Below are 23,029 nucleotides of genomic sequence, written 5' to 3' on the forward strand. Positions count from 1 at the left end.
GATCTCTCCCTGAATACTCACCATCATGTTTTGTAGTTATTTGTTTCTGCCTTCTTTATAAGGCTGTGAGCTTCATGATGGTAGGGACTGTGGCCTTTTATTCCTCTTCTTATGCAGGGCCTTGTACAGTGATTGGCCCAGAGCAGGTGCTTCCTAAATGTTGAATTAGTAATCAGGGGCTCACGGGTTTACTAAGATTTTTGTACTTCTCTCTTCCATTTCACCAGGCTGCAGGAATTAGTTGATCGAGTCCTAGAACGTTTTCAGGCATCTGGACTAATAATGAAAGAGTGGACTAGTGTGAAACTCCATGCTACTGTCATGAATACTCTGTTAAGGAAAGATCCCAATGGTAAGTCCACAGAACTGTAGCACAGTTTGTCATTAGTAAGGCCAAATGATAAAATCTCTAGAGTTTAAGTAGAATGGGCCTATCAAATAATTTCTGATATATCTTCTTTTTTTGATCTGTTAGCTTGTTTAAATGAGCACAGTGGAAGTGTGCAGGGACATGTCTAGCATGAGATTGTGGCATCCCTACCCTTTTATTTCTGTCATACACAGGGTTGTCAGATTTAGCAAATAGATATATAGGATGCCCAGGTAAATTTTAGGTAAACAATGACTAATTACTTTAGTATAAGTATGTCCCATGCAATACTTGTTGGCTTATTTTGAAAGAAGAAAGGAACATTAGCTGGTAAAAGTAAATGTTAGACCAGTGGTTCTCAACTAGCGGCAATTTTATCCCCTAGAGCAGTGGTCACCAACCGGTGGTCCGCGGACCGCTGGTGGTCCATGAGGTCCGAAAGGTTGGTGACTGTTGGTTTAAGGAAACCTTTGGAGCAGTGGTCACCACCTGGTGGTCTGTGAGGTCTGAAAGGTTGGTGACTGTTGGTTTAAGGAAACCTTTGGAGCAGTGGTCACCAACTGTTGTTCCGTGAGGTCTGAAAGGTTGGTGACCACTGCCCTAGAGGATATATGGGGTTGTCTGGAGACGTTGTTGGTTGTCACAGTTAGGGGACTAGGGGTGGGTTTCTGCTGACATCTAGTGGGTAGAAGTCAGGGATCCTGTGTAACCCTCTGCAACACACAGTATAGACCCCCCAACAAAGAATTATTCAGTCCAAAATGTCGACAGCACCAAGGTTGAGGAACCTTTTGTTAGAGTAATAATTTTTTCCCCCTCATAGAATCTGAGGCTTCTTATAAAAATGCCTTGTTTTAACCCTACATTTCAAAAAGGATCTTCTTTTCTTTCCACTTCCCCTCCCCAACTGAAAGCTTCTTTAACACATTCAGCATCTGTCTGATCAGCCACAAATTCAAGTTCTATGCAGCTTCTTTTTCAAAGACCTGTTGTGTAAAAGATATCAGCACAGAATCCCATGTTTAGTGTTGTTGTTTTTTAACTCAATAATTCTTTTATTTTGATTTTAATTTAACCACTTGTGGACTACTTCAGGAGTGTTAAGAAATGACTTGCAGATATACTTAAAAATACTGAATTAACAGCTAATTTGAATGATATGTTTCTAGGCAGTTCTCATTTTGTCACTTACTCCATTTAAACTCAAGGTCCTTATTTATACCTCATCTCTTTCCTGAGCTGTAGAAACTCTACCTGGGAAGAGAGGAATACCAGGTAATCTCCATTTCCACTTCTCTGTGAGCTTGGGTTTGGAGAAATGAACCTCAGAAAGTAGAAAGTAAGATACTAAACAGGATTGAATCAACATAAAGGGACCCCAAAGTAGAGGGATGGAACCAACCTTTTAGGTTATAAAATGCTCCCAAGAACCTATTTCTAATCAGAATTGGCATCTGATTTCTCTACATCTTTATTATGTCTTTTTTATTATTGCCATTCTGTGGGTGTGAAGTGGTATCTCATTGTGATTTTTATTATCATTTCCCTAAAGGCTAATGCTACTTATAGATTTTGAAACTATCATTAAACATTTCAATCTTCAGATATGATTACTGTTTTTTATAGATAATTATTTAATATGATTTACTTTAAAATTCCACATCTTCTCTTAACAGGGGACTTATTTTTAAGTTGCAAAATATCAATGGAATTGGGAGCTTTGATTAAGAGAATATTTCTAATTAGAGAAATGGTTCCATAGTTACCCATATATAATTCCAATGGGCTAGCTAAAATATATTTTGTTCATGGAGTTAGCACTTAAATCTTAGTCCTTAAATCTGGTTTTTATTTTATTTTATTAAGGGCTAAGATTTAAAGACTTATATATATTTTATCAACATATAAAAATATTTTATCAATACTGACTTGGTAGTCCCCATACCTATATGCAGTAAAAGACCATACTCACAAATGGAAATGCAGATATTTTTTAGGACAGGAAAGGGTTGATATTTTTGGAAAATATCTTCAGAGTTAAATAATTCTTGAGGATGCTTTGATTTTTCTATACCCTGTATTCTTCTTTGTGTTGAATTTTTACTTGAAAGGGACGTAGAATAAGGTTTTATGTTTTCTTTCCTGTTATCCCTTTCTTTTGATATTCCTTTTCATGCTATACTTTAAGGACATCTTTTGGGATAAGCAAGCTAAATTAAATCAAGGAGTTAGAGTGCAGCTTTGATGAGGCTAAGCAGAGATTTGCTACATTTCTGTGTAGAATGTCTATTAGGATACCTTTGATTGTAACTAAAGGGGTCTTCCTCATTTAGGGGGTGTCCCAAAATCAACCCAAAGCATGGTTGTCAGCATTTTTGACTAGTTAATGTGTGAACTTTTGTCTATTTTTATATATTAAAAATACATGCAGCTTTTATAAAATCCTGGGTTTTTAGTCTGCGAGGAGCCTTTGAAGAACACCCAGTCTTAACCAGTAACTTTGACTAAGTAACTTTGACTAAGAATATAGCTAGTTACATAGTTAATGTACAATGACTGCTTGAACAATGTTGAATGAATAAATGTATACTGAATGTGTTGATAACAGAGCTAAGACTAGAGACTGGGTCTCTTGACTAATACTGTGGTGTTTTCCCTCCATATTATGCCAGATTTTGCTAGTTGTACTTATAGAAACCCAAGAGAAAACAAACATAAATAGTCCAGGCTTCTCTTCTGACATTTTCTTTGTTATATTTTACAGCTGAAGGCAGGTACAATATCCACACAGCAGATGGCAAATACATCTTCAAAGAAAGAGAATCATTTGATGGCAGAAACATCTTAAAGGTCAGTAAGAAAGAGAGTGAATTAGAAATCCATTGACCTGTGTCCTAAATAAGCAAGGAAAACAAGTCGTTCTCTTTTTCACAGTAAAGTATATTTTTCTTATTCTTCCCATGAGGCTCATTGACTGAAAGGGTTACTTAAAAACACTTTTTTTAATGTCCTAAAAGAAAAGAGAAATTTTTTGACTCTGTTAAGGCTGTGGTATCTCTAGAGTATTTGAAATTGATGATTTAAGCAACAAGAATCCAACTACTTGGATCCATAGGAATAAGTTGGTTTTTAACCTGGTGAGTTTTATACTGTTATTTTTATCTTTGGAGGTCTGAGTTTGCATTTTTTAAGTGAAAATAGAATTGTTTGTCTTGTTCTAGAAGTTTTCTTTTCTCCCACAAAGTGACTCTCCAAAGTTGTTTCATAATCTATTTTTACTCAGGAACAGCTCATGTCCTAAAAAGTAGGTAGTTTAGTTCTGACTGTTGAGGCTTTGCTTTCTCCATGTTAAATTAATCCATGAAATTTAAATAAAAGGGGCTCTTCAGGATTGCATTTATCTTTCTTCCACAGACCACATTCTGTAATGTCCACAATTTATGCCCTCTCTATCAGGTTAACATGCCATTGCGTTTCCGGGCAAAGAGAAACATAAGTTGATGCCAATGGAGAGGTTTTTGATTCTGCATTTCACTTGTTCTATAATGGTTTAGGTCATACATTTGCAAGGCCATGGATGTTTTCTTTGGAGCTGGGAGAGAGAGAAAATGCATATAATCAGCTTTAGCTTTGGAAATACTTTTTTTTTTTTCTTCCATACCCCGTCCTTGTCCTTCATGCCCTTATCTCATTTTGTCCCTCGACAGTTTTCTTGTCAGTTGCCTCTACTTACTGACATCACTCTTCAGCAGCTGCAGAGCCCAACAGGGCAATGACAGCATTCACTTAGGCCAGTGGTTCTCAACCTTGGCTGCACATTAGAATCACCTGGGAATCTTTTTAAAATCCTGATTTCTGGGCCTCCATCCTCCGGAAATTCTGTTTCTTTGTTACTAATCTTGTGGCCCCACCCCATAACAAAGAAACAGAATTTCCAGAGGATGAGGCCCAGAAATCAGGATTTTAAAAAGATTCCCAGGTGATTCTAATGTGCAGCCAAGGTTGAGAACCACTGATTTAGGCCAACATTCCAGCTCCCACATTGCAGAGCTACATTGATTCCTTCTTTTCCTTATACTGTATCTTTCCTCTTTTTAAATATTTTTCTTGTTTTCAAAGTGTTTATGGTAGGTTTGGGTTTGAGTGACAGGCTGCTAATGAATTTAGTTGCAATTAACTACTGATTTTCTCAGGCCACAGCTTCAGTGTGATATGAATCTTTCTCTTCCTCTATCTCATTTCCTTGGAGACTTTCCAGTAGTATAGTTAATTATTTTGCTTTTCTGTTGTTAATTTGACTAAGAAAGAAAATAGACTGAGTGGGAAAAGAAATCTGTAGGAATGATTCAAATCAACTGGGTTCTTTTGGAATTAGAATAAAAACACAGACGATGTGTTGATGTGAAGTGCTTTGATGTCTATAAGAGGGAGGTGCCAGCAGAGAGCCTGTGGGTGTGTGTGTGTGTGGGGGGGAGGTGGTGGTGGTGGTGGCTGTATGAACATTATGGATTTCTCACTTGATATTTAATTTCTGTCACTTTGTTAAGTCAGTTTTCCATTTAAAGATGCTTTGTCTTCAAATCTCACTAACCAGCTCAGTGATGACATGAGTGTAGCTCCCTCTAGTGTTGGCAAGGCCTTGCTATATCTTGTATCTCCATAGCAGTAGTACCTGTATTGGTTCATGCTGAATCAGAGTTTTAGAACTGGGTAATTGGAGATCATTTCTTTAATCCCGTTCCACACTAATGGCACAAGATCCAACCAGGTTAAAGTGATTTGCAAAAGATTATTGCTAGTTAGTAATATAGTTTGAATCAGAACAAAAATTCAAAACTCACAAATTAAAATTGTTTCTGCTGCCTCCCATAAAGATACTCAGTGTTTATTTTTATTTAATATATTTTTTATTGATGTCAGAGAGGAAGGGAGAGGGAGAGAGAGATAGAAACATCAATGATGAGAGAGATTCATCAATTGGCTGCCTCCTGCTCGCCCCCAACTGGGGATGGAGCCCGCAACCCAGGCATGTGCCCCTGACCGGAATCATACCCGGGACCCTTCAGTCCGCAGGCCAATGCTTTATCTACTGAGCCAAACCAGCTAGGGTGATACTCAGTGTTTAGATAGAGATCATTAGATATTTAAAAGTAGGCATATCTATTTGAACTGTGATAATGTCTGACTAAAACTTGTTCCATAGCCCTGGCTGGTTTTCTCACTGGTTAGAGTGTCGACCTGGGGACTGAAGAGTCCCAGGTTCAAGTCAGTCAAGGGCACATATCTTGGTCACAGGCTTGATCCCTGGTCTGGGCGGGGTGCATGTGGGAGGCAACCAGTCCATATGTCTCTCTCACATTGATGTTTCTCTCTGTCTCTCCCCTCCCTTCCACTCTTTCTAAAAATCAATGGAAAAATATATCTTCGAGTGAGGATTAACTAACTAACTAAATAAATAAATAAATAAAAATAAAACACAAGCCCTTAGGCATTTGGGGCTAATAAAAGACACACACACACACACACACACACACACACACGTACACACACACACGAAACTTGTTCCATAAACATTGGGGCAGTGGGTGTGCCAGTTTGTCTAACACTGTGTGGCTAATTAAGAATTGGACTTTTGAGCTGATTTTAATACTGTCACATACTTTTTGTGTACCATCTGCCAGACCATGTGCCCTGCAGATAAAACAGCCATCCTATGTAATAAAGATGTAATATGCAAATGGTCATTACACTGTGAAGTGTAACGACTGACTGGGTAACGACTGGATCACGGATCAGCAGGAGGGTGGGGCAGAGAGCTACAAGTGGGTAGCAGAGAGCTACAGGAGGGGCCAGGGCAGCAGACTATGAGGGGGGCGGGGGAGGAGAGGGGGAGCTACAGGAGGGCAGGGTAGCAGGTGGAGAGCTACTAAAGGGTGGCAGCGAGCTACTGGCGCACGGATTCGTGCACAGGGCTACTAGTTATGATATAATCCCTGCCTTCCAGGAGCTTACTGTCTTTGAAGGGGTACAGATGATTAACTGGCAATTTACAATACAAAAGGGTGGGGGCAAGTTATGAGTATGGAGAAGTACCTTTGAATACAGCTAGTTAAAACATCCTTTGGTATGGTTTCCAATATTTTACTCCAGAAAATATCATCTTTCACCTGTGTTTTATCAAAGGGATTAACTTTTCTTTGAGAATAAAGGTGACATATGGCCTCCCCAAATACATAAGAGGTAATAACTGTATTTGTAAAGTAGTTATAGCAGTCCACCTTTTGGAATTACCACAAATAGACATGTCTTTCTCCAATAGAACATGAGAACCCGTGGCTCCTGAAACTCTTGGGGGGAAAAATAAAAAACCAATGGATTATACATATAGTTTTTGTACCAGATAAAATTATTATGTTTAGAAAGGAGGAAAAATTGATTTCACTAACAAGATAGGAACTGACTTGGAGTAAACGGAAAGGTTAACTGCATAGTTTGTTAAGGTTGAATTCAGTTGCAGTTAACTACTGCAGTTAATATGTGTGCAGCATATTAGCAGCTACATAGATCAAGTGTCAGGAATGTGGTGATGGGAAGCAGCCTTGGGAAAGAATCAACTTAACCTACTATTTAAAGAGAAACAAAACGAGAATGCAAGTCATTGCTCATTGCTGTAAGAATGTAATGAGTAACAGCCAATTGCCGTTCTCCTCTGTGAAGAGAACTGGTCATTTCGGCTCGATGCAGTAGTTCTGGGTGCCTTAAAAAGAAAAAGGAAAAAAGCTCTAATGACTTTTGGAAGAAGCCACGTTTTTCTTTTGTACATCTCTTTTGAGAGTTGTTGCAGGTATCTGCTTATTTCTGGTTGAAATAAGACTTTTCTTACCCCAAGAAGGACTTTGAAAGAACTGAAAATTAAAGAATAATTCTCCTGTGTGTTTTTCAAACTAGAAGAGGAACAAACATATTTAGTTATGGTGGGTTTTTTAATAGAACACTGACAGATAACTTTGAAAGGAGGATGTTTGAGTGAAAAAGACCTAAGCCAAAGTAATAGGATAGTATACCCTCAGAGCATTCCATTTCTAATCTAATAAATACAAACTAAAATACTATTTGTTTATCCATAGGCAATGCTAAAATTATGCGGACCTAAAGACACACTACCAGGAAGTAACTGCTCCCTTCCTAGCCAGAAGTAGAATGGTCATTAACTGCCAGCTCTGGAGAGAGAAATGGTCCTAATGGCAGTCTGTTTGGGGGACTTATGAAATGGCCTTAAGCAATGGAATCAGTATTCCAGGCGTGTGCTCTCAGCAGATTGAGCAGGGGTGCAGTATTAACTGTTCAGAGGCTTAGCTGTAACTGCAGAATGAAGAGGAGACATCAGAGCTTTCGTTGTACTCACCAGAGGAGGTGGTTTGGTACAAATAAAGGCTTAGTAATATATTTGGGAAGGAATAGAAAGAAAGTACTGTAGGTCCAAGATAAAGGACGCCATGGAAGTGCCATTTCTTTAGACATTTTAAAGTCCTGGGAAATTCAAGCCAAATAAAAAGGAAATGAATTTGTGCCTTTCCCACTTTATATATAATAATCTTTAAATTTAGAAAAAGAGGGAGTTTGCAGTATTAAACTATATTAATTGTAATGCTTTACTTGAAAGCACGTTTTAAGTCTGTCCACATTGAGACTTTTCTTGAAAGATGTAAATAAGAGTAAAGCAAATATTTATTTATTTTTGCTTTTGTTCCATCTCTTCCCCTTAAACTCTTTTAAAAGGACAGTTAGAATGAATACATTTAAATTAGATCTTTATTTAGTTTGCTATACTTAGAGAAGTTTCTGTAAAGGAAGCTGTTTAAAAGTACGTATGATTTTTTGGTGAAATATATATTACTGTTAAACAAATAATCACACAGTGAACAGTGTAACTACTCCCAAGGTCAAAAAGTAGGGCATGCCTCCCATGTCCTTCCCTGACCAACTCTTTAGTCTGTTTGTCCTGAGGTAACAAAGGCACAATTACGTTCTCAAACAATCTCAGTGAAGAGGCCTAATTTGAATGATTCCTTTGTTTTGAAGTTTAGAAGAGTATTGAAAAGAGTTTTTATTTTTTCTAGGGAAGAGAGATGAGACTGAGAACTATGTAGTGATTTTTAAAGAAAAGATATTAATGTCTACAAAGGGAGACTAGTGTTCCAGAAAGTGTATTATTTCTATGGAAGAAAACATTGTGTTTTTTTATTATCCAGTTCAATAGTCATATTATATTAGTATACTGTTCCTGAAAATTACTTCTTAGTCACATGGTTCTTCTTCAGAAATTTTTTTTCAAAACTCACCTTTTTCAGAAAGCCTTTCCTTGAGAGTCTATCACCAAATGTTCTATTGCACTATTATATTTGCAGCAAATTGAATGTAGAATAAAGCTACTACTTCTCATTATCACCATAGCTCTGGTGTCATATTTACTACCTGATATTTCTGTAACTTGAAATTTAATCTTATTTAAGTAAAATCACTATGTATGTTGACACTTATTAAATTCAGTTCACTTGGACAGTTCAGTTCACTAATATATATTTTTAAATATATTTTATTGATTTTTTTACAGATAGGAAGGGAGAGGGATAGAGAGTTAGAAACATCGATGAGGGAGAAATCAGCTGCCTCCTGCACACCTCCTACTGGGGATGTGCCTGCAACCAAGGTACATGCCCTGACTGGAATTGAACCTGGGACCTTTCAGTCCATAGGCCAACACTCTATCCACTGAGCCAAACCAGTTAGGGCAGTTCACTAATATTTTGTAATAGCATTTATCTATAGCGTTGAAAACAGTCATATTATTCTTGATAACCACATGAAGTATGCAACTTGTTAGAGGAGCAGATGTACAATTTTCTGAAGAATTTCACTTGGAAAATAAAATTAAGATGTTGTAAAAAAAATAAATTAGAGAATAAGAGGGCCCATGGAAATTACATATATGTACTAATAAATACATATATTCAATTAAGGAAGATAAAGTTAAGGAAATCTCTGGAAAAGGTGAAGAGATAGAAAATGTGAGGGAAAATATGACAAAGATGATCCTCAGGCATTGCAGAAGTTAACTATTAGGATTCTAAAAATAGAAAATAGACCTGGAATGAAGCAATCTCTGGACTGGTAGTAGCAGGTATTGGGCAGTAGCAAAGAAAAATCCTCTGGATTGTTGCCTAGAAATATTCCTTTACCTAGAAATTTCCCTCCAAGGAACTCCTCCTCCCTAAATGGCCAGTACACAGCCAACGGTAGTTAGGCTTATGTGGAAACCACTCCACATAAGCAGAGAAACATTCAAAACTCATAAAGACCCTAGAGTTATCGGGCTTAGGCTAAAAACAACTATAGTGGAACCTCATTTCTCGAACTTAATTTGTTCCAGAAGGCTGTTTGAAAACGGAATCATTTTTTCCCCATTAGAAATAATATAAATTGAATTAATCCATTCCAGACCCCCAAATGATTCCCTGTTTAACCTTTCTTATATACAGTACATGTCTGTTGTACTGTTTAATCTATAAATAAACACTTTAAAAGCAAAAAGGACATGAAATGTAAATGAAAATTTAACAAAAGAAAGGAAATGTACAGTAAATAAAAATTTTACAATAATTATAAGCAGTAAAAAAAGCAAAAAAACCCCAACCACACAAAAATATTCACAGTACAATATCCTGAGATTTTAACAGTGGTAAACTGACTCATATTAGCACATTCTCTTTTTTGTCACCTGAGAGATGCATTACTCATCATACAGATATCCACATGAAAGGGTTGTCAGGTTGAGAAATGAATTGTTCGAGATGGGAGACGTTTGACAGGTTCCACTGTATGCTTACTATATTCAAAGAAATAAATCCAAGCTTAATATTTTTATCAGGTAATTGGGAACTCTTGCAGTGTTGAGGAAAAACTAAATAGAAATGCTAGAACTGTAAAATGCAGTAACTGAAATTAAGAGCTCAATGGATGGGTTTAGCAGCAAATTTTGACATAGTTGAAGAGGGAAATAGTGAACTGGAAGTTGGGTCAGAAGAAATTACTCAGAATGTGGCATGTACAGAGGGAATGAAAATTACAGATGAGAGAATAAGAGACATATAGGATACAATGAGAAGATTTAAAATACATTCAATTGGAGTCCCAGAAGGAGAGAAGAAAGAGAATGGGGCAGAGCTGATGAAAGACATCAATCTGCAGATTAAAGAAGCCAAATGAATTACAAACAGGAGTTCTGTTAAGTGATATTACATTATACTTTTAAAAATAATTTTTAAAAAATTGATTTTTAAAGAGAAGAAGCAGGGGGAGAGAGAGAGAGAGGAAATATCATTGTGATAGGAAAACATTGATTGGCTGCCTCCTGCACACCCCTTACCTGGGATTGAGCCCACAACCCAGACATTTGCCCTGACCTGGAATCAAACTGGCAACTTTTCAGTGCACAGGATGCCCAAACAACCGAGCCACACCAGCCAGGGCTATACTTTTCTTTCCTACAACTTGTGATGAATTATGGGCAACATTGACTAAACTGCTTCTTGGCAGTATACATATTATAAAGAATAAAACCAAGGAAATTAAGCTAAAGAATGCTTTCCTTAAATTAGTTTATTAAAAAAAGAAAGGATAAAAGGTATCCAGGAATTCTTTTTACTATTCCTGTCACTTTTCTGTAAGTTTGAAACTATGTCAAAATAAAAAAATTTACAAAGAAAGAAGACAGACAGACATGTACTTAGGAGGGAATAGGACACCAACCATTTGTTGTATGTGTGTATTTTTTTTTAAACAATCACTTTCCAGAGAAGTTTGTTGAAGTCTTAGCTGTGTTTTATTCCATTGTTTAGGATAGATACAAGTTTTATTAGCTGCTGATCTTACCACAAAAATTGGGCCATTTGATTTCAAAGGGTAAAAATATTTAACTGCCTTCCAAAAATTGGGCCATTTGATTTCAAAGGGTAAAAATATTTAACAACTTCCTAATAAGAATGTCTCATATTAGAGCAAGTTACTAAGAAGATAGATGCATCTTTCATCAGAGTTTTTTGTTGTTGTTAAGAAATTAGAGTCCATTTCTCTGTAAAGCTATTCTTCTACCATCATCCCTTTCAAACGATTCCCTATTAAATTCCCTGAAACCTGTCTTTTACCTGTCTCATTGTACTGGCGCAGCACTGTAAAAAGTCACTGGTAGCCCCTATTTGTTCAGTACTTTGACCTACTTTTACTTTCTCCTAGTAACCACATTGAGAGTTAATATTAAGCCCCTTTCTCCTTCAAATGCTTTCTTCTCTTGGCTTTAGTGGCAGTTCTGCCTCTGGTTTTACTTTCAAAAAATTCACTGCCTTTTGTGGCTACTCCCTAAGGTTTTGTTTTTATCTCTGTGTTTTTCTTTATTGTGATCTTGTTCTTTCCAAATGCTACGAATTCTTTAAAGTCCAATACAGATATTACCACCCCATAATGGTAAGGAACACCCCGGTCAGTGGTGCTCCTCTACCTCTCAACTCCTTCCCTCTTCTCTTTACTTTGATTTTGCAGAGACCTGTTACATGCTCTTAGTGCTTAGCAATGTGTCTTGCGTGGACAAGCACTGAAGAAGTTTTTTTGAAGACTAACTAAAACTGTTTTTCATAGAAATCAAATTTTGGGAGAAGAGAAGAAAAAGATTTTTTTGCCCTGTACTTGAGATTATAAACTCTTAGAGCATGGGCCAGCAAACTACGGTTTGAGGGCCAAATATGGCCTGCCACCTGTTGTGTATGGTCCTCAAACTATGAATGGGAGGTGTGTGTGTGTGTGTGTGTGTGTGTGTGTGTGTGTATTTAATATTTTTATTGCCTTTTCGAGAGAGAGGGAGAAAAACATTGATGAAAGAATGGAATATCGATCAGGTACTTCCCGTACAACCGCCACCGTGGGATTGAGCCCGCACCACGGGCATGTGCCCTGACCGGGAATCGAACCAGTAACATTTTGGTGCTTGGGATGATGCTCAACCAACTGAACCACACTGGCCAGGGCAGTTTATATATTTTTTAGAGTTTGTGCACTACAGTGCAAGAGTTGAGTAGTTGTGACAGAGGTCATATGGCCAACTCGCCCTTTATGGAAAAAGTTTTCTGACCCCTGCTGTAAAGGGGATTCATATTTAATAGGTCCTCAAGATATACTAATTATGTCATAAATATTTAGTTAGCAGTCAGTCAGTCCTACTGGATTTCTGTTTACTTGAATCTTTTCTAGCAAATGTTTATGTCTTTTTAAAATGAATTTACTAAATCCAAGTAATCTCTAAATTAAATATATGTATAGCTTATATTCATAATCTTCTACTAATAAGTGAGGTTGATTTTTCAGTTAAATTTGATTTCAACTTTATTACTCTACATAGCAAATTCAGCTGATATAGGTAATAATGAACTTTAAAAAAAATATATTATTGATTTCAGAGAGAGGAAGGGAGAGGGAGAGAGAGATTGAAACATCAATGATAAGAGAGAATCATTGATTGGCTGCCTCCTACACGCCCCCTACTGGGGATTGAGCCTGCAACCCAGGCATGTGCCCTTGCCCGGAATTGAACCCAGGACCCTTCAGTCTGCAGGCCAACACTCTATCCATTGAGCCAAACCGGCTAGGGCTGAACTTGAATTTAAGTTTAACTTCCTTTATTTTAAAATGCATCCAAAACTAATTTGTGCTTCTCTGTGGTGTACACTAATTAACTTGAAACATGAACAATGATTTCTTTTGCAGTTTTATTTATGCCTTATTATAGAATGTATTAATAAAAATTATTGAATGAAAAATAAAGAATACTGAACTTGTAAGTAAATTGTGCTAATTTCATAATTAGCATTGATATCAGAAAAAAGTGGAGTTTAGGAAGGAACCTGTGACAAGACATCTTGCCAAAATATGGCCAGTGTTACTTTGCTGTATTATTGATAAAATATGGCTCCACCTCTACTCTTGATAAAAAACAAAATTCATAAAAATTACTATTAGGAAATTATTAGGGGCTTTTCATATTTTGCTAATAATAGAAATAACATATATATATTAAAAGATCTGAAAGACTTCTGACAAGTTTCTTAGTACATCAGATATATATTTTTTAAAAGTGCAGTTTGAAATGCTTCAGTTGGTTTTGTACATTCTTATTTTAGGCCATTAAGTTAGGGTCGGGGTGGGAGGAAGATTCAAATCCAAGAAGTATTTCACCAAAACTTTTTCTCAGAATTTGTTTTATGTGTTGCTTTGCCTAGAAAGTGAAGTCTTAAAACACTAATGAAGGCAACCAAAGATATAACTATCAGTGAGGTGAAACTATCGTTAAAATGAAACTGGAAAGAGCAATTTGTTGATTTTTGACAAAGTCAACATCTGTTCTAAAAGATACACCTTTTCTGGTCTGTTGCTGTCTGTTTGTACACTATGTTTTTTCTCTCCCTTCGCTCTCTTTTGAATTTATGTTTATTGGTTGCTAATCTTTGCAGTGGTCCTGGAATACTTCCAAGCAAGTGTTGTGTCAGCTCAGGCAGGGAAGGATGGATTTGAGATTCTAACCTATACAGTGACAAGAAATAGGCCATGGTTTGGCAAAAACAATGAGAGCAGGAAAAAAATTAAGAGATTAAAATTACTTTTCTTAAAATTATTTCTGGTTCTTATCAGAATGAAAAATAAACATTTTATTGAATAGCTACTAAATATAAATACCAAGCTAGAGTCTTGGTGTATTTGGCAGAGGGAGAATAAATAGTTAGTTGTCTTTGGTCCCTTTTATGCCATTCCTATGAACTCTTTGAAAAAGGTATCTGTTCTTATTGTGGGAAATATTAATCTCTTTTAGGTATTCATTTCTTGGGGTCCAATCATATCTTTTTTTCCCCCAAAATTTTATTTATTGGTTAGAAAGGGAGAAAAAAGAAAAAGAGAGAGAGAGAAAAAAGAAATATCCATTTGTTGTTTCACTTATTTATACATTCATTGGTTGAGTCTTGTATGTACTCTGACCGGGGATCGAACCTGCAACCTTGACATACCGGGATGATGCTCTAACCAACTAGGGCCAGTCATATCATTTTGAGTGTATTTCACAAATGAAGTGAGTTGGGTTATGGTTCACTTTGGGTTCATTGTGAGTTTTTTAGTTGTAAAATATACATAAGATTTATCATTTTAACTGTACAATCTAGTGGCATTAAGTACATTTACATTGTTGTGCAGCCATTACCACTAGCCATCTCCAGAACTTTTTCATCTTCTCAAATTGAAATTAAATAATAATTAGCAACCTTTAAACAATAATTCATCATTTTCTCCCCTTTTCAGTCCTTGACAACCACCATTCTACTTTCTGTGTCTATGAATTTGACTATTCTAGGTACCTCATGTAAGTGGGATCATACAGGATATGTCCTTTTGTTTCTTGCTTATTTCAGTTACATGTTTGCAAGGTTCATCTATGGAATAACATGTAGCATGTATCAGGATTTCAATCCTTTTAAAGGCTGAATAATATTCCATTGTATGTTTTTTGGTGTAATGTAAACAAACAAAGAACAGAATATAAATCTGTACCCAGAGATGGTGACGGGGTACTGTCATCTTTGAAGCAGCTTGTTGTTTCAAGACAAGATCAAATGAAATCATGTTAGATTGGGTGGCTAAGTGTTATTCTAAATGTTAGAGGACATTGGTGGAAAGAGATAAAAGAAACAGGAGTTTAGCCCACTATGCCACAGAACTATAATGACTTCTTAAGAAATGATGTCCTCTTTTCCATATCCCAATAATAAAACAGTTTTAGAATTAATGCTCAAATGTCAATGTTAGTATTGCAAATGAAAAGTGGAAAAAACAACAACCACAGGGTATAAGTCAACAAGAACTGAAATTCAAAGTTTACTCTCTCAGTTGTAGGCTAAAACATTGATTCCAGTTTCTTAAATTGTAGGGATCTCCTTAGGTATGAGTGGGGATGATTCTCTCTCTCTTCCAGAACCTTTTGCTTATTTGACTGTAGCCCACATCTTTGCAAAGGGAAGAAGGCCACCTGAACTAAATTAAAGCCAAGTGAGTGTTATAATATAAAATGCTCCAGTGGTGCTGCTGAAGGCAGGTTCCCTATGGTCCTGACAGAGGATAAAGTATTTGCTGTCTTGTTTGATAAGGTGACAGTTGAAAATCCAAGATAACATGTGGCAGCCTCTCCATCTTCTGAGGAGCCATCACACATCCAGTGTTGTTTGGTGCAGCTGTTACGTAAATGTGTATATATGCTTGCTGTTGCCTGACATTGCTGAGGGGCATCTGATTTGCTCTTTACTGTCTAGAGATGCTGTTCTCCTGTTGGAGAAGTTGGAGTAGAGGTGGGCTGAGCCTGATGACCTTGTTTTCTCCTCTCTCACTTTGTTCTTTTTCTGAATTTGTTGCGTGGCGTAATAGCCTTCTGCCCAGTCTCCCTAAAGCCATTTGCCTAGGGACTCCCTAGGCCAAAAAGAAATCATCTCTGTGGCTATCCTGGGTGTCCCCGTTCAGGGATTCCTTTCTGCTGACTTGCACTTTTTAATATATAATCCACAAATCCAACCCGCATCTCCTGTTTCAGTTGTTTGAGGAACAATTATGAATAATACCTGAGGGAAGATGACCAAACCAAGAATAGGACTCGTAACATACTGGAATGAACATTCAGAGGCATTCATCTGAGGGAAAGAATTGATCCACAGAAACGTTACCTGGATTAGTTCCAAAAGGGCGTCTGCCTTTAGGGCTGGTGGTCACCTGCTTAGGGCATTGAAGAGGCTTTGCTAGCTTGCAGCCACCAGGAGCAACTTTGTCCTGGTAAAGCAGTGATATTCCTACTCCGAGGCAAAGCTTTCTCTGGAAGAAATTTTGTAGCAAACTGAACCCCCAGTGGCCCATCTCTGATGCTGATTCTACTTGCTGCTGTGCTGCTGTAGAAACAGGCCGAGCGCGCCTGTGTGCCCCCAGATCAGGTCTGGGTTCTTCAGCTGTGTCAGCACAGCCTCTTCTCTCCTCCTGCCTCCTGCCTCCACCCACATTTTTTCTTGCTACTTTTTAAAATTGAAAGGCTCTGCAGGGAGGGGAACTCCCTTGGTATTTTGAGTATTGAGGTGCTCAGCAGAACTGCCTGGCATCCTGTTTGTATATAGCGGTTTTAATTCACTCTCTAATAGGTCATTTGGCCTCACCAGCAGTCTTAAACTTGATAATCCTTACATCAGCAGTGCGGCCCAGGCCAAATATCCAAAAGTGCAACCCTGAGTGATTATCTGAAGGAAGTTTTAAAGCTTCTTCATTCCCTGACTCTGTTTGTCATGTCAGGTTGTTAACTCTCCTCATGCTCACTGCAGCCAAGACAGGTGGTTTGGGAGCAGAATGAATGAGGGAAGTTCATGTTCATGTTCCCATTCTGTGCAGGGAGCCTGGTAACCTTCATATGCCCTTTCAGTCAGTGGAGATGGGACTGTGCTCTGGTGGCATGGGAGCTTTTTGGTCCTCTTTGAATGGGGATGTGCACAGCAGGAGTGACATGTGATGGGTTGAAAAATCACAGCTGTTCTGCGCGTTTTATAGCCTCCTTGCTGTTTTCCTTATGGAGGCAACAGATGATGTTAAGAACTCCCACATACTGGCCTTAACCTTGCTCCTTGGATCTGAGGTGTCCCAGGCCTTCTGGAAGTACATTATCTCCTCGTTTTTTATTGGCTATTATTAGCTATTATTATTGGCTCTGTCAGCACTGATTACTGCAGTTTGAGGTTTCAGGTTAAAAGTGGCATCCTGGGAAGAGTTGGTGCTGTATTTGGAGATGACTCTAGAATATTAAGTACCTGCCAACCACATTGTTTTTTATTCTGAAGTAAATTTTTTATTCCACTCTTCATATGTTCTGAAGTAGATGTTTCTGCTCCAGTCTTTATTTATCCTGAAGTACATGTTCCTGTTCCATTCTTTAAAAACATTAAAGCTCTGTGAAACCAGATCATGACTACAGAGACTATAAATATGTTTTTTATTCTGAAGTAGATGTTTTATTTTGTTTTTAAAATATGTTTTTATTGATTTCAGAGAGAGGAAGGGAGAGGGAGAGAGAGAGATAGACACATCAATGATGAGAGAGAATCAGTGATTGGCTGCCTCCTGCATGGCCCCTACTGGGGATCGAGCCTGCAACCCCGGCATGTGCCCTGACCAGGAATGGAACCTTGACCTCATGGTTCATGGGTCGATGTTCAATCACTGAGCCACGTCAGCTGGGCTACATTTTTAAAATATATTGGGGTCACATTGGTTAATAGAATCATATAGGTTTCAAGTGAACATTTGCATGATACATGATCTGTATATTGCATTGTGTGCTCACCACCCAAAGTCAAACCATTCTGTCACCATATATTTGGCTCCCCTCCCGCCCCCGTACTCTCCCACCCCTCTGATAACCACCCTACTGTTGTTGTCTGTGTCTATGAGTTTCAGTTTTATATCTCACAAATGAGGCAAATCATTTCATTCTTAGCTTTTTCTGACTTATTTTGCTTAGCACAATATTCTCAAGGTCCATCCATGTTGTAACAAATGGCAATATTTCATCTTTTCTTATGGCTGAGTAGAATTCCATTGTATATATGTAGCACATCTTTTTTTTCCCAAATATATTTTAAAATATATTTTTTTATTGATGTCAAAGAGGAAGGAAGAGGGAGAGAGATTGAAACATTAATGATGAGAGAGAATCATTGATCGGCTTCCTCCTGCATGTCCCCTACTGGGAATCGAGCCCACAACCCAGGCATGTGCCCTGACTGAGAATGGAACCATGACCTCCTGGTTCATAGGTCTATGCTCAACCACTGAGCCACACTTGCCAGGACCCTTCCCCTCTCCCTTCTATCAGTCTCTTCTCTGTATCTATGAGTCTGTTTCTATTTTGTTAGTTTATTTTATTCATTAGATTCTACATGTAAGTGAAATTATATGGTATTTGTCTTTCCCTGACTGGCTTATTTCACTTAGCATAGTGCTTTCTGTGATCATCCATGCTGTCACAAGGAGTAAGATTTCCTTCTTCTTTTTAAAAAAGGTATTTTTCTTGACTTTTAGAGAAAGGGAGGGAGAGGGAGAGAGTTAAACATCAACATTGATAGGCTACCTTCTGCACACCGCCCCTGAGGATCAAGCCCGCAACCTGGGCATGTGCCCTGACTGGGAATCGAACTGGTGACCTCTTGGTACATGAGTCGATGCTCAACTACTGAGCCACACTGGCTGGGCTGTAGCACATCTTCTTTATTCAGTCCTCTATCAAAGGACACTTTGGTTGTTTCCATGTCTTGACCACCATGAATAATGCTGTAATGAACATAGGGGTGCATATATCTTTGCGAATACATGTTTTGGAGTTTTTTGGGTAGATACCCAAGAGGGGGATTGATGGGTCATATGGTAACTCTATTCTTAATTTTTTAAGAACCCGCCATACAGTTTTCCATATTGGCTATACCAAGTTATATTCCCATCAGCAGTGAATGAGGGTTTCTTTAAAGAAAAAGGGAGGGAGAGAGAGAGAGAGAGAGAGAGAGAGAGAGAGAGAGAAAGAAAGAAAGAAAGAAAGAGAGAAAAAAAGAAACATGGATAAATAGATGGGCTGCCTCCTGCACACCCTTCACTGCAGATCGAGACCACAACCCAGGCATATGCCCCAACCGGAAATTGAACCAGAGACCTCTGGGTGCATGGGACGACACTCAACCAACTGAGCCACACTGGCCAGGGCAGAGGGTTCCTTTTTTCTTCACAATGTCTCCAACACTTGTTATTACCTGCCTTGTTGATAATAGCCATTCTAACAAGTGTGAGGTGGTATTTCATTGTAGTTTTGATTTGCATTTCCCTAATAGCTAATGAAATTGAACATCTTTTCATATATCTGGTGGCCATTTGTATGTTGAAGTAGATGTTTTTATTCCAGTCTTCATATGTTCTGAAGTCAATGTTCCTGTTCCATTCTTTAAGAACATTACAGCTCTGTGAAACCAGATCATGACTCCAGAGTCCATAAGCTGTTTTTTATTCTGTAGTAGATGTTTTTAGTCCAGTCTTCATATGTTCTGAAGTAGATGTTCCAGTCTTTATTGATCCAGAAGTACATGTTTCTATTCCATTCTTTAAAGCATTACAGCTCCATGAAACCACGTCATGACTACAGACACCATAAGCCAGTGATGGCGAACCTTTTGAGCTCGGCGTGTCAGCATTTTGAAAAACCCTAACTTAACTCTGGTGCCGTGTCACATATAGAAATTTTTTGATATTTGCAACCATAGTAAAACAAAGATGTATATTTTTGATATTTATTTTATATATTTAAATGCCATTTAACAAAGAAAAATCAACCAAAAAAATGAGTTTGCATGTCACCTCTGACACGCATGTCATAGGTTCGCCATCACTGCCATAAGCTGTCAGAGTTCCTGCTAAACCTTTTTTCTTTTAAGGAAACTCTACTTTTTGGTTCTTGTAATGATGCGTTGGTGGTTATAGTTAGTGAGTAACAATATAATAATCAGAACTCAAAATTTCATCTTATAATGTATTACTTTAACTACAAGAGTAGGCCTTCCTTACCCCAGCTGCCGGCAGCAGCTTCCCTCTGGCACCCAGATCCGGGCTTCCCTTGCAGCCTCAGCTTCGTCCAGAAGGTTGTCAGGTCTAATTAGCATATTACTCTTTTATTATTATAGATGGGGATAATAATGCTCAGCTCTGGTTTACATCACAGCAGTTTTTTGAAGGGTTAATGAGCTGGGCTTTCTAGGATATGTTTAGATCCTTAGATGAAAGGTGTCATTTAATCATGGGAAGGCTTTGTGCTGGGAGTGCCTTCCCAAAGAGCCCAAACTGCTCGTCAGACTATCTCCCATTTATCCTTATTCCATCCCTGGTAGGGCAGTAGGTGGGTGAGCATTATTATTAAGTACAGAATAGTGTTACTACTGTTACTTTATCTGTAAGCAGGGAAATAGGAGTTGATAAAACATTATGGGAGAAAAACACTTGAAGTTCAAAGTAGTGTGCATTTGCTATTCCTGTTTACTTTGGATTTCTTTTTTTAAATATATTTTTTATTAATTTCAGAGAGGAAGGAAGAGGGAAAGAGAGATAGAAACATCAATGATGAGAGAGAATCATTGATTGGCTGCCTCCTGCACGCTCCACACTGGCGATCGAGCCCACAACCCAGGCATGTGCCCTTGACTGGAATCGAACCTGGGACCCTTTAGTCCACAAGTCAACTTTCTAGCCACTGAGCCAAACCGGCTCGGGCTTACTTTGGATTTCAGAAGTCTAATTGCCATGCATGAAAACAATAGAAAGCATCTTTTCTTGGGGAGAAATGGGGTCCAATACATCCTTCTATGCACTTGCACTAATTGAGCACCAGTACTTACTTTCAGTTGCACTATATTTATGTTCTCAAGGTTAGTTTAACTCATGTACACCAGGATGACTATACATTTCTCAGAACTTACATATTTTGAGTCTTCATTTTTTACTTCAAAAATTCATTTCCTATATTGAAGTCATATTGGACGGCAAATAGTTCACTGAGGCCACCCTGCACAAGAAGTAGATTTCCTTAATGGAGAGATCTTTGAAAAGAATGACCTCTCCTCTGTCTAGGATTGAAGAAAGAGAATGAGTCTCATTTGGGAAGCCAAATGGGCAGGGATCCCCAACAGGTTTGTCATTATTGTTGAAGATTGGCCATTCATTCACTTTTGTGGCTTGAGGTCATAAATATGAGAAGTTCTTCTTCACCTTTGTCTGAGATTTTCATTTTTGCAGCCTAGTCACATGTGGAGTTATTTCTTGTCTTTGATGGTTGTCATTGGGCCCAGGAGGAAGGAGTAGAAGGTCTGAAATGAATATAAGGAAAAATGACCACAGTTAGACTTTAAATCTAGTTGTTTGTTTTCCTTCAGTGTATAGCACTACATTACTAGAAATCAATAATTCCCTCTGTGTTCTCCCTAGGAAGCAATCATGTACAAACTAAAAATGGTGGCTTCACAGATCATGTGAGCAAGGAACTACAGGGTGATTGGATTTTATCCTGCAGTTTTCTGCCAGGGAAGCCTTGGTTTTGACCCAGAATCTTTTATTTTAATGGTCCACATTTCTCTCTGGTTTGTTTAATTTTATAAAGAGTCTTCAATAAAGGATAGCAGCTATGGTCCAGTGGTAGTGGTTTAGTTGGTTGAACATCAGCCTGTGCACGAAGGGTTGCCAGTTCGATTCCTGGTCAGGGCACAAACCTAGATTGTGGGTTTGATCCCCAGCAAGGGTATGTATGGAAGGCAACTGATTGATGTTTCTTTCTCTCTCTCTCTCTCTCTCTCTCTCTCTCTCTCTCTCTCTCTCTCTCTCAGCATGTCCATGGGTGAGAATAAAAAAAGGATAGCAGCTGTGTACATAACAGTTCCTCCTCTGCTAGGGACTGTACCCCTGTGATGCCAGGTATTGGAAGACAATATGAGCAGTTGTAGGCATATAGGAGAGACTTTATTGCAGACTAAGTATCCATTGCTAACAAGGAGCCATCAGACAAAATAGTTCTTCAGAGTAGCCCGACAAAGCAGCCGCCCAACAACACATCCTAATACCAACTTAGACAAAAGAGGCTTCTTGCCAAATAGTGATATCAATATTTGGGTTATAGAAAGATACGCTTGCTCATTGCATACAGTAAAACTGCTGTGTCATTGCCTTTGCACATGCATATCGCAAATTGGCCTTGAACATCCAGTGTACTCTGACTAGGGTTCCCACAGTTTTCAAATATCATACTTCCTTAGGTTTTAAATTTTCTTCTTCAATTGTCCAAATTAGTACTTATTACTGTTAAAGGACAAAAACTTAGTCTAGTAAATTTGAAGATCTAATTGGCTTTACTGAGCCATTCATGAACCAGGCAGCATTCCATATAGCAAGTAGAGAGGGGCTGGGAGAAACTACTACATGGAAGGTTTTTATAGGCAGGAGGAGGGTGAGGCAAGGAAGTTATTAGCAAAGAAAATAGAGATTGTTTCAGACCAGGACATCTTTTGGGGCTGAAGAGAAGGAGAGGAAAGGTAAGGGTCTTATCTTACAGATTACCTCACTAGTGCTAATCAGGAAATTTCAGATTAACTGTCTAACAGTCACATTTCTGGGAGAGGTTGAAACTGTAATAAAAATCTTGGTATACTGGCCCCAGCTGGGTAGCTCAGTTGGTTAGAGCGTCGTCCCCATACCCCAAGGTTGTGGGTTTGGTCCCAGTCAGGGCACATACAAGAATCAACCAATGAATGCACAAATAAGTGGGACAACAAATTAATATCTTTCCCTCTCTCTCCCTCTCTCTCTGAAGTCAAAAGAATAAAAAAGCCTTAGTTTACTGTTGTGGGGGCAAATGACTTCGTTTTAGGCCTGTTGTTTCTTTTTTAACATTACTTACAAGAGATATCACAAATATTGGCAGTCTTAAATTCTATTTTTGCTTTCTTATCAAATATTTGTAGTTTTATG

General features: G+C 38.2%; 1 protein-coding gene across 1 annotated transcript in view; it reads left to right on the forward strand.

The window, feature by feature from the left end:
• The window catches only part of ASCC1 (activating signal cointegrator 1 complex subunit 1), an 83,134-nt gene that overhangs the window by 49,579 nt on the left and 10,526 nt on the right, over nt 1–23,029 (forward strand). Inside the window, exons 7-8 of the mRNA XM_023755138.1 lie at nt 228–352; nt 3,135–3,220. Of these exons, the coding sequence (XP_023610906.1) occupies nt 228–352; nt 3,135–3,220 (211 nt within the window). The remainder of the gene's footprint in view (nt 1–227; nt 353–3,134; nt 3,221–23,029) is intronic.

Source organism: Myotis lucifugus, unplaced genomic scaffold, assembly GCF_000147115.1.
Source record: "Myotis lucifugus unplaced genomic scaffold, Myoluc2.0 scaffold_69, whole genome shotgun sequence".
In the NCBI taxonomy this organism is placed as follows: Eukaryota; Metazoa; Chordata; class Mammalia; order Chiroptera; family Vespertilionidae; genus Myotis; species Myotis lucifugus.